We start from the raw sequence: 12,522 nt of genomic DNA, 5'->3' as shown, positions 1-12,522 counted from the left end.
TGTGCCAAGATCACGGTTATAACAAAAATTTGTAGCCATACTTTTTTGTGTTGTGACATTGTGATGAGAATTCATAGCGATACTTCCATAATAATCTCATTAGTCAATGCGATAGTAGATGTAAATCATGTAATGAGCCTTGAATTGAGAAAATGCCGTTGTTCAACTAAAATCAAAATTCAAAGCTGTACTTTCATTTGCTCTTTTATCTGTGTCTAAAAAGGGATGTGAACATCTTTAAAGCAGAAACTATGAACCTCAGTCTAACTCAAAGAGACATGGATCATCTGTATTCCTGTGGCAAGCGGTATCCTGACAGAACTATTTTGTCGGCAAACATCTTTCCAGTCTTGGGCATAACATGCCAGTGCAATGTCAAGTTGAACTCCTTGCCTCTCAGATTGCTCCCCTGAAAAAGACATTTAACAATCGCAGAGCTTTCGATCAACTACATGCTACAAGTTCAACATCTTAGCCATATAACCTAGTATAATTCTTCTATAATAATGATGGCAGCTTAGAGGTAAAAATTTCCAAATGACAGGCAACGCTAATATTGCGAGGATCATGGCCACTGCAATTCAATGCAAGGGAAGAGGACTAAGATGCTAGAGTAGGAGCCAAATGGGCAAAAGCAGTCAGTGGTGAAATCTAACCTGATCAGTAAACCGGTACTTGTTTGAGATACTGACTGAAAATTTTGCCTTTTCTCGTGAGAGTATTATAGCATCCCAGAGTGAAAGCTGTTCGAGAAAATTGCAAAACAAATCAGATTTAAAAAACAAGCAGCATGATCTTGCAGGTTTGAAGAGAGAACGTTCTGTGCAGCCTATATATACCATCAATGCAGATCTATATTTTAGTGTCCTTCGAAAGAATTAGAGACTTTCAAGTTCCAGAAAATTTGACAATGAGAACCTTTTACATAACAGACAAAATACAGAGTGTTGCCACATATTATCACCATGATGAACTTTATTTGTGTATCAGAACTCTTTTCTTTTATAAGAACAGAAATCTTTTGGTTGTAAATCTAACAACATCGACTATATATCACAGAAAAATTATTACTTTATATTAAACAGCTTTTCATTGTGGATTTAACATCTCTAACTATATTTTTTAAATCGTAATTTGTTTATTTTAATATATTCCAACTTAACTGGCCAGCTGATATAGTTACTATATCATTACTGCCATTAGCATTTCAATTTACACCCCTATTCAAAACTATCATAATTATTTTCCATTTGTAATATCCCATCTAACTAATTCAAAAAGGGAAAGCGTTTGTAAAGGAGTTCTTTTACCATTTCAAAAAAGATCAGCAGTTATAAATGCTCAAGTCACATCAGAAGTCACATCAGAAGCCACATTGTTTTCCAGTCATTCTCTTGATCTCTAATTTAGATATCATTTTTCACACAGAAATTGTAATTACTTAAAGGAAAAAAACATTCAACATTCCAGAGAAGAGAATAGCTGCACTTCTCAGGGTATTACTATCACTCGGCAAGCCAAACAGTAGATGATAGCCAAAGATTGTCAGAAGATTAAACAAAATAACTTTCTCAACCATTTCATGTCATGAACATGTGGCCACTAGATTGCTGATAAACTCTTTCAACTTCCCCAAAAGTTTTACACCAAATTTTTGAATTTGACATCACATAGCATGCATGAGTATCTGAGTGTAGCAAGGATATTCCTCTAGATGATATGGAGCATCAGCTGCCCAAGAAGCATATTCAAGAAAGCATATAATTTGCCAATAGCGTAGGTGAAGTCCAAATTATTGGCTAAGCTCCATCTACAAGCAACCTCTTCCTGATCTTAATTCTTTAGAGACCACCTACAATGTCCTACATACTAAACCAGTGTTACTCCGACACCTTCATTTACCTCATAAATGGGATGTTGTGTCGTATCTGACACGACACTTTACTTGGATACTTCATTTAAACAAAAACTTGACATTTTTCTACAAAATAGCTGAGTCGGACACTTGGATACCCTGTATCCGAGTAGACACTTAATCCGTGTCTGAGTAACATAATACTAAACTACATTGATGATAGAAGGAAGATGGGAGAAAGAGCCTCCATAAATTACTAGGACTAGCAAATGGCAGTAGTGAGAATAAGGTTCATATCACTGACTTATTGAATCCAGATATCTAGAGCTCTAGCCACTAAACATTAAATCCTTCATTACTAACCAGGAGATTTCTTCTCTATATACAGCTGGATTTTAGAAGTCCCCAGTCGAAAACAATGAAACATAACTCCACGTCATCGGAATATGTGTGAAGGGAATAAGATACACGTGCCAGAGTTCTTGGAGGATTTTTAAGGACACTACCATACCCCTTAACAAAGAATAATAACACTAACTAGAATCAAGCAACTGAAAAAATGAAAAGACTAACATCAATGTCATTTTACGCGACACCTATTGAGATGCTCACGCACCACAAGAGAGGGAGGGGGGGAGTATTGGATCTGCTTGGTTATATCATGTGATAACAGTCAAGCTGCTTCCATCAAACATTTGACAAAAAAAAGAAATCTCCATTAAAGTACATACTGACGGCATTCTCCTTAACTTTATTTCTTTGTGTGTGAAGTGCAGAGCAGGTTGTTACTTTAAGTCTCCGTCCACAAAAGGAACAGAAAAACCAATTCAGCATCATCTGCCACTGCCAACCCGCATCTAGTGCTAGTAGACGAGAAACGGGGTGGGGGCGGGGGTGTGAGGAGGAGAGAAGGATATTACTAATGAAAAATATTGGAAAACTAATATCCACAAGTGTTCCCTAAGAAGCAGCTCACATATGTAACTAAAAAACATAAGTCCATTTGAGGCAAGCAATTAGAAAGAATAAGTTTGACCGCAGCACTTTAGTAGAATTTATTTCATGAAGAAGAAACTTCAAACTTTTGACGAATAAAGCCCAGTAAAGTGGAAAAAAGGCACGATTACAGTTCAGAAGCTACCTGATTCAGCACATTTTTATGGGTTTCATACTCAGCAGCAACAAATGCAAACACCTGCAGGAAACAGTAAAGAAGAGCTCAGTCAATGGCTTTGCTTGCCATTTAAGCGTAAATGATCATACTTCTAGCCTACATTGTTGACCAATAAAACATATACATATACAAATTCTAAAATTTCCAAAAGAATGCCCCACCATAACCTAGACTACTTTTTAAGAGAATGAAATTACTTGTATATCAAAATGCAAGGCTAAGCCTTGTTTTGATAGAAAGGGGTTTAAAGGACATGCACGATCAAAATGCAAGGCTAAGCAAGTGGTCATGCTAGAGTTGCTTTGCAAACAGGATCAAAAACATTAAACAAACAAATCTGTAGGAACACAATAGCCAAGAACCTAACTTGATTTCCAATATTGGCTCAAATCACACAAAATACAGCAACAATAAAGTTGTTCACTCAACTTAAACCATGCAGATAGCTCCCAGTTTTTCTACCAATCTCATCTGATGGAGGTCGGAAAAGATGCGACAAGGTCAGAATATTGCCATGCTCTGCCAAACAAGGCAGCAAGCACACGAACATCTATCACAGTAAGTCGACTTCCCAATGTACTTTACACACACACACACACACACACACAGAGAGAGAGGGGGAGAGAGAGAGAGAGAGAGAGAGAGAGAGAGAGAGGATCAAATGAGAAGGGTGATAAAGATTCATGTGCCTTTCATTGAACTATATGTGCATATTGGTTAAACTAGATGTGCAAATTATTTGAACTAATAGTATGTGCATTTTCTTTGAACAACTTTTTCTCGTGGGATTTGTTTTAGTTTTGGAAAGCATCTCTTATCAGTTCCATAAAAAAATGCATATTCAGTTTAAAATGAAGGTTTCTTTCAGGAAGATGCACGCGATCCTTTTCGTTCTAAGCACCTTCTCATGGGATGAAATGGAGATTGACGTTCAGTAACCCACTAGAGATAAATAAATACAGTAAAAGTTATAAATTACACCATGTATCATTTGAAATAGCTTGAAAAACACTACAGAACAAGATCTATTTATAGTGTATTGGGATATCATAAATCTCTTAACAAGGAAAGCAAAAAAGCCCAAGCCCTAGCGTTGATTCACCGAGTTTGATAAAAATAAGACTGCACATGTACAACTATCAAAATTTTGGACGTTGTAAATAATTTTATTTCTACTACTAAAGAAATTATAGCAACAAGAGGACGAGTATAATACATCTACACAAGAAATGGGACAATAGTTTTATCAATACCTAAGATATAGAAGACATATACTTCCTCAGTTTCATATTACTTGAAACTTTTCTAAGGACACACTTGCCAACACATAACTTCATTCATTAATATCTCTAATTCCTTGTAAAAATTTTACAAAGTTGATATTTTGAAACTATTATGTCGAGATGAATCTAATAAGATCCTACATGACTATATTTTTCCTTACGTTCAATTCGCAAAACACAGTAAAACGAGAGAGGAAAAATAGTGTAAAAGTAAAAAATGTTTCAAGTATTTTGAAACGGAAGTACATAATCAGAAAAATTTGAGGGTAACTACCTAATAATATGCATTTTTTGTGAGAAACTACCTAAAAAAATATTAAGTCATGGAACTACTTTAAAACAAATTGTGGCAAAAATATACTAGTGGGCGAATTACAGTGGGTTGACTTTGGTTTCCGACATTTACAGTGTCTAGCACTTCATTTTAATTTTACCATTTCTTGCTCTCTATTCCTTTTTTCTCTCTTTATGGTAAGCGCTACCCTTCTCACAATCAACTCTTCCTTTTTATGGGGAAGAAAATCGTAAAAAGTTGGTGTGTTGGTGTGATTCAATCCCAGTTTTTTGTCGCCACATAGAAATTGAGGAAAAAGTGCCGTTTCTTGTCATATCCGAATGGAATATCATGTTTTCTAATGCTATGAGCCTATGACTGATTTGAAGAAGGGGATAGGGATTATCGAGGAATTGTATTAAAACAAGAGAAAAATGGAACAAAAGTGAGGTAAAAGGAACGAAAAGGGACAAAATTAAAAGAAAATGCTTGAAAATAAAGCCAACCCTCCCATTGGTACCTTTTTGCCACAAAAAATATTATTAGTTTCTTGCATTAGTTTTTTTAACTCAAGTGTATTTATAAGGAAGTTTTTCGCAAATTTTCCATATATTTAATTTACTAAAATTTTAGGTGAAGAATAATGTTACTTATGTCCCTTTATAATTTTCAACTTTTTAATACATATGCAATATACCTTTCCCACCCTCATGGGAGGGAAAACCCACATAAACCAAGCATACGCTGAAGGCTGGTCTTCCTTATATGGGCACTTAGTTAACAAAGCTACGCACACAAAGTGTGTCAAATAACTATATAAACAATATGCATAAAAAACTTAGCTCCTTCTACGAGGAATTCAGATATAGTGGGTAGACAAGATATATTGATGACATGATAAAAATTAAAACAAGGACATTCTGGAAGTATCATGATGAACCTGCTTTGTATTCCAAGTAAACAATGACTGGAGATCTGCTGAAATATTCAGAACCATGGCAACCTGTGGAAACATCAGATAGATAAGAACAAATGCAAATAGAGAAGAGCAATCTAAAGGAAAAAACTTAAAAAACTCTGCTTAGCATCTAATTAAAAGTTTAAATGAAACATCAAGTAAAATAACAATACAACAAGGGACAAAAAAAGAACAAAAAATAGTGTCTTCCCGCATCTCATGTTCTCAGACTCTTACTTCCCCCCGTTTCAAAACACTTGCTTCACTTCCCTTAAATGGACATGTCACAATACTTGCTACGTGCTACTTTTAAAGACTCAACAGTACAATACTAGCATCATCTATTAGCCATATTTCTTCTGGTCCCCTTCTGTATCTAACTTTCTCTTAAAAAATGTGCAAGTAAATAAAAATGGAGGAAGTATATTATAGACCTTCAACAGAAAAATCATCACATAGAAATTTATTACATTCCAATGAACCAGTTACATTACTTTTGGGCTTGTAAGATGCTGACTAGATGATGCACCGGTAAGGTAGTGGAGAGTTGGGATAATGAAGATTTTAGAAAAGTTGAGGAACCCAAAGATATCTTGGATATATGTAGAAATTAGGTTTGTGAAAGCACATAGGCACATAGCATTTGACACATAGCACTTGACAGAAAGGAATGGATGTGAGGATTTAAAAGGACAAACACCAAAGATAAGATCTTGACTCATTTAGCTGATGCCATTCTATAGGATTTCTCCCAGCCAAATGCTAATGCTTACATAATAATTACATAATGTTTTGAGGTAATATAGATTGAACATTGTGCATTCTAGCATGAACAGCCACCAAACATCACTTTTCAACCAAGAATCTGAAGCAATTTATGGACATTTTGTGGCCCTTTTGCAATCATTTTTAGGAATAGCAACTACAAACCCCATACTATGATAAATAAATGAGGACGAGTTCAGCATAAACAAAGATTATTTCACACATTGGAGATTCATCTAATGCATGCATTTGGTATTTTATTTCACAAAGTACCCTAAGCAAATATGAGTCAACATTGAGCACTTTAAAAAATTCCAAAAATTTATATAGTGTTGGTTCTTTTGCTTCTAGTGAAAAATATACTTCCTGCATTCTTTTTCTATTGCAAAAATTAGGCTTTTACACTATTCAATCACCACCCTTTCACCATCTATTGTGATTTTTACGTAACGAGAAATATAGTTATGTGGGTCTTGCTAGATTCGTCTCTATATAAACTTTCAGAATATCAGTCCTTTTAATTTTCACTAGAAAGTAATTAAAGATATTAATAGTTAAAGTTCTGCATTGGCAAGCGTGAAAATCAATTATTGCAATCGAAAAAGAACAGACGAAGTATATACCTTGGGTGAAGGGTAAGAAAAGAAAAAAAGTGTAAGGAAAAAAAAAATCAATCTTACCTTAAAAAAAAGATGTACCAAGAAGCATTAGAACATATACTAGATAAATTTTTTCTCATATTGAAGCAGCAAAACTTTATTCACAATGACATGAAGCTGGTGCTGGTATAACATTGATCAACAAGTAAAATAAGGACTAAGATTATAGAGAGTGCTTTGTTTTATTGAAAAATCAATATGGCTGCTTTTAAATCTATTGGCTTGCTTTCGGCAACCGATGAATGCAAAATCTATGGCACAAACATGATTAGAAGTCAGCCTTCTTAGTCTCCCAAATTATCTGTTTCAGAATCATCACAAATAACTCCACCTTGAGTAATCAGAGGAAGTGTGTTTGGTAAATGCCTTTTTGGTGGCTTTTATTTGGCTTCTGGTTATTTTAGTTGTTAGCTGTTCAAACAGCTATGACAACTGTTTGGTAACGGCTTTTTAGATTCATCCAAAAGTGAAGAGCTGGTTTTACTAGCTTACGGCAATTTACAACTTTCTTTTATTTTGTATTAAACATCCAACACTAAAACTTGATTAGGTCATAACACATATAGCTTTCAACACTAATCATGAGCTATCAAACACTAACCATCGACGATCAAACACTAATCATACATATAACCTAATCATATGATAGGTGTGGTGGTACTATGTTGAAGTAATACTTGTTAAACTTCAAATGTAAGGTTGAGGTTAAAAATCTCTTTATGTGATATTTTAAAAGAAAAAATTCACGCCTCGTTAACCGCGTTTTGTTCCTTTTATTCATACAAACCGCTTATGCGTCATCAGAAGTGATACCGCGAATGCCACCGCATCTACAATGTTCCTCACCGGTGTCGCATAATTCACGGATCGCTTTGGATCGCGAAACATGTACGAAAATGCAATTCGCTAGCTGGCCGAATTTCGGGTAGCAGAGGATATTTTTTTGGTTCGATTTTTCGGGTCATGGTTCGAGAGTTACTTTGACTTTTCGAACCCTACCCCATCACGCCTGTCTCTCTCTCGAACAACAACATCGCCTCTCTTTTTTCTAGCACCGGCAGCAGGTAAACAGCCCGTGAACTCACATCACCATGGCGACCTAAAGCCTCGAATTACCTTTCTCCTTCCCCTTGATTAGATGGCTCAATTATCATATCCAAGTTTCCTCTCTTGAATTGATAATGGTGACAAAAACTACATCATTATTCATTATGCACTAAAAAACTTTTTTAGCAAGCGCCCCAACATTTCGTTACAACATATTCTTGTTTCAAGCTTAATTAAGAGAACTAGGGTTTGTCTTCTCATACCATAACTCGGAAATTTCCCACAATTAAGGACTCTTCTCTCCCAATCATCCTATTATATACAAACACAGAATGACCATTTGAATTTTGGTACGCCAATTTGGCCGAATTAGATCGCGTAACCCAAAGATTTGGCTCACCTATGAACTAAAACACGGTTAGCGGGGGTAGGAGCGGGCTATGAACACTGTTCCTTCATAATCTTAGCAAAGCTTCTCTAGGAGTCGTCCATCATCATTAAAACACTTTGTATAAGAAACGATCATCAGTTATACCATTAGAATCAGACCCATCAAAACATAACTTGGTGGAAGTTTTATACCCCAAGAAAAAAGCAGTATGCTACAGCACCCCAAAAAGTTATCCTTTCTAACTTGAAGCTCCCTAGTATGCAGCTCAACGTCCTTAACATCTATAATGATAGCACCTACATCAAAAACTATCCTCATTTTTACATTGAAAAATAGCTAACTTGTCAATACTTTCCAAACTATTAGATAAGTTCGTCATGATTAGCCAACTGATTGGGACAACTTTGAACACAATATATCATAGCTTTTCCAAACTGCACTGTTAACATACTAACAAACAACACACTCAATAGATGACATGCCACACAACCTGACTTGATATGTCGCCCAAATAATCACAAAACTGCATGTACTGCCTCCACCATTTCACATGCCATCTCAACTGCCTTGCACAAACCACAATGACGCACCTCCTCACCCTATTAACATTCCCCTAACCACCCTAAAGGAATATAATGTGCACAGATGTGGCCAGATTGTGAACAATGGCCTGAACTCCTTCCACCCTTTTCCAGCTACCTGAAAAGCCCTTTCCAACAATCAGTAGCCTACTCAAAACCACCAGATTGAAACTAGACCAGCCCTTACTAGTCACTACCAACAACCACCACTTAAGCGACCACCCTTTCAATGCAAGAATAAATCTCAGCCAAGGGTCTCGTGAACAAAGATCGAGGTACTCTTACTCCTTGATCAAAAACCCCAACTCCAAATATCTCCCATTAAAAAAGATTTGGCCTTGACCCTACCAAAATCGTCCTTCTCCACGAATCTAATCACCCAAAGAAAAGAACCACAAACTTCTGCATTCACCATTTGAGTATGTAAATCTTTGGCTGGAACATAAATCAACTAATCAAATATAAATCTTTGGCTAGAATATAAATCAAGTATAAATTAACCATCAGTTTATCCACCACCCTTCCCAATGTAATAAATAATCTTTTGTATTCACTATTATAGTATACTCCCTCCATCTCCAAATAGACATCATATTCTTTTGGACATAATTATTAAGGAGAAGTTCCAGATAGACCCTTAGTTGCATAAAATTAGAATAAAAATAATTGGATTTGGTACATAATTCATGAATTCGTTACTCAGCACAGAGAATGTAAGTGGGTAAGGTAAGTGCATGGACCCATGATTGATTTATGGGAAAGTGAGTAATATAATAAAAAATGGAAGGTAAATAATATTCTAGTTGGTGGAAGTGGAACCATGCCAAATAAGGAAACGGAAAATGTATTTGGGACAACCATAAATGAAAAAATGGGAAATTCTAGGGGAGGGTACTTTAGGCATTACCTATATTAATTAGCTTGAGGAATAAGCTAGATAGTTTATTAAGGGAAAAACTGTATGTATGTGGAGATAATTAGAAAGACAGAGGGCACGATAAATATTGACAAGTGTTTTGTTGAGCTTTTAAGAATACATTTGAGAGAGAATCAAGTATATCGAAAGCTTGAATATCTTTACATTATTGTTGTTTCCAGTTATTCATCAATCAAACTACATCTTCTTCACTTATTTCCATATTATCTTGCTAAAATCTGTGCTAAGCTATGTTAATCCATAGCAATGTGGTACTAATAATTGATAGTTGGCGACCACGTAGGAGTAAGGCATAACAGAGGAGAAGAGGAGGAATGAGCTGATTTATGGAGAAGGAAGTAGAAAAAAGGAGACTTTGGCTAGAAACCCGAGAAAGCTTCCTTTCCTTGAATGGGCACATCATGGAGAAAGCATGACACCTTTTCTAAAATTACATTTAGACCAAGCTTATTTGCTTATCTCAATCTTGTACAATTTCATTAGCACTTGTGACAAGGCTTATTAACTTTTATGCAAGCTTATATAGCCTTGTAACCTTTAAATAGACCTAGCATTTGATGAGCAAAAACTGAACAAGGCTCTTAATAATTCATTATCTTTGTGGTTACTTGTGAGCCTCAGTGACTCATAACTTTAAGGAGCTTAGTATGATTTTTGAAGATTGAATTACAGTGATTGTTTAATGTGAAGCTTCATCTACAGCTTCTAGCTTGCTTTTCTTCGCGATCTGTTCGAGCTGGAAACATACCTCTGACCTCTCAATTATAGCCTACTTGGAAACACCAAAAACCTTTGTTTTAAAAAGCACACTTGAGTGCAAGGCATAATGAGGTGCCATCATTGAGCAACTATATACACAAGTCAACTAGGAGGCAACCGATTTGTGCACATGAGGCATGAGGTAAGGGTTCAGTATGGTTAAACCCCATACCAAACATTTGGTTGGCTTGTTTATATTATAAAATTATATATCAAACCTAACTCGTTCGGGGTGAAGAAACCTTTAGGGGAGGTGGGTTCAGCTCATTTTAACCCTACATGTATTATAAAAGAGAGATAGAAAGATTGAAACGAGGAAAGCTGTCCCCTATCGATCAACTATGATTTCTCCTCTATGCCGTCATACTTCAAACAAGCACCTGCATTGTATTTTCTCTCTTGATACGTCAATATAAAATCATTTCTGTTGCGATTAATAAAATCATTATGATACAGACATACAGTGCTCAGTATCAAACCATAAGTTCCACTATAATTTAATAAGTTCACCCTAACTGAACATAAAAATATAATATGTTCAAATAGATTCATAAGTCAACTAAAATTTTGAGTTCCCAGAACATGTACGTGCAATTTCATTGTGATTGAATGAGAGACATAAAATTTTGCTAAACCTAGCTCAATTTGCAAATTCTTACCGCTAAATCTTTGCAATAATACCCATAATACTACAGTTTATATTCCTAAAACAAAACAATTTCAAAAGTGAACTTGAATCTCCAATATCTAAAAACCTCAAATGCAATAAAACATAAACTAGGGATTTAGAGAAACAAAAAACAAGTATATTGCAGACGCAGATGTAAAATTTGAATCTTGAAAAAACCCAAAAATAATTAAGTACCCAGAAAAGAACCCTAATTAAAAAAAAATTACCTCATCATTGCCATTGGATAGTTTCTGAAATCTATGGATGTTGACCACCTAAATTAAAAACAAAAACAACCCAGATCAGAACAAAACTGAAAAAAAAAAGATGAAATACGAAACTCATGAGAGAAAAAAACCTGAATTTTGGCAGAAGGAGAAGGGGAATTGAAATTGTCAGAAAAAGAAGCAACAGCGCACATAATTGCAAGTATTGTGACTGCTAAAGTTAGGAGCGCATTGGCTCTGTAACCAAACGAGTGCATCTTTGATTATTGAGTTTTGTGTTTTTTTTTTGCAGTTGAAGTGAAGTTGGGATAAATTCAGAGATCAAAATTTTTTTGACTCTTCGGACCGAAGGAGATTAGTATTTTCGCCGAATGAAATGGGATTTCTGGGGAAGTTTATAAAGAAACTGATGAATATGTTTTAATTTTATTATCGGGGTTTGTAGAGTTACAATGATCGAACTTGGAATTTGGGAGAAAAAACCATGACCGTATGACGTGCTTCCTGCTTTTTGATTGGTTTGATTTAATTTTTTTTCTTTTTGGAATTTATCGGACTGAAAGGCTAAAAATCGCCACAAAATTATTCAAAATCGTCCCGATCCCACGAAACATTTCCAACTTTACTCTTTACTTTTCTTTTTTTATCTTTTCTTTTTCCAAACCACCACCTCCATCCCCACAACCACCCCTTCAACCACCCACGAACAGGCCCTCACCCCACCCGCTCTCCACCCCTGCCAGCAGCCCCCGACCCCAACCCCTGCAACCACTATGAGAAACCCGCGAAAACCAAATAAACTACCCTCGTCCACCGTAGAAACGTCTGGTCTAGACGTTATCGCCATGATGGAAAATGTCTAGCCTGGACATTTTCGCTGTGGACGAGGAATTTTTTTTGGTTTCATTGGTGGTTGTGCATGGTTTAGTTGGTGGTGTGCGT

The 12,522-nt window shown here is 35.7% G+C and overlaps 1 protein-coding gene across 1 annotated transcript; it reads right to left on the bottom strand.

Moving 5' to 3' along the window:
- Positions 1–115: 115 nt before the first annotated feature.
- Positions 116–12,042, bottom strand: LOC104906877 (signal peptidase complex subunit 3B). Its single transcript, XM_010695709.4, has 6 exons — positions 11,712–12,042; positions 11,581–11,628; positions 5,527–5,589; positions 2,997–3,050; positions 657–743; positions 116–409 (listed from the first exon to the last, which is right to left on the bottom strand). The coding sequence occupies exons 1-6, from the start codon at positions 11,835–11,837 to the stop codon at positions 284–286; spliced, it is 504 nt and encodes a 167-aa protein (XP_010694011.1). The 5' UTR covers positions 11,838–12,042; the 3' UTR covers positions 116–283.
- Between the last annotated feature and the right edge of the window lie 480 nt (positions 12,043–12,522).

Source organism: Beta vulgaris, chromosome 3 (assembly GCF_026745355.1).
Source record: "Beta vulgaris subsp. vulgaris cultivar EL10 chromosome 3, EL10.2, whole genome shotgun sequence".
In the NCBI taxonomy this organism is placed as follows: Eukaryota; Viridiplantae; Streptophyta; class Magnoliopsida; order Caryophyllales; family Amaranthaceae; genus Beta; species Beta vulgaris.
Note: the sequence above shows the minus strand (reverse complement) of the source record. Positions and strands in the feature narration are given on the sequence as shown.

Bases quoted from the DNA above. Each gene is read 5' to 3' on its own strand.
- LOC104906877 (XM_010695709.4), bottom strand. From the start codon at position 11,837: ATGCACTCGTTTGGTTACAGAGCCAATGCGCTCCTAACTTTAGCAGTC. The intron at 3,051-5,526 runs GTTCATCATGAT...TGTTTCCTGCAG, and splicing joins TTACTTGGAATACAAAGCAG to GTGTTTGCATTTGTTGCTGC. The intron at 744-2,996 runs GTAGCTTCTGAA...TTTCTCGAACAG, and splicing joins ATAAAAATGTGCTGAATCAG to CTTTCACTCTGGGATGCTAT.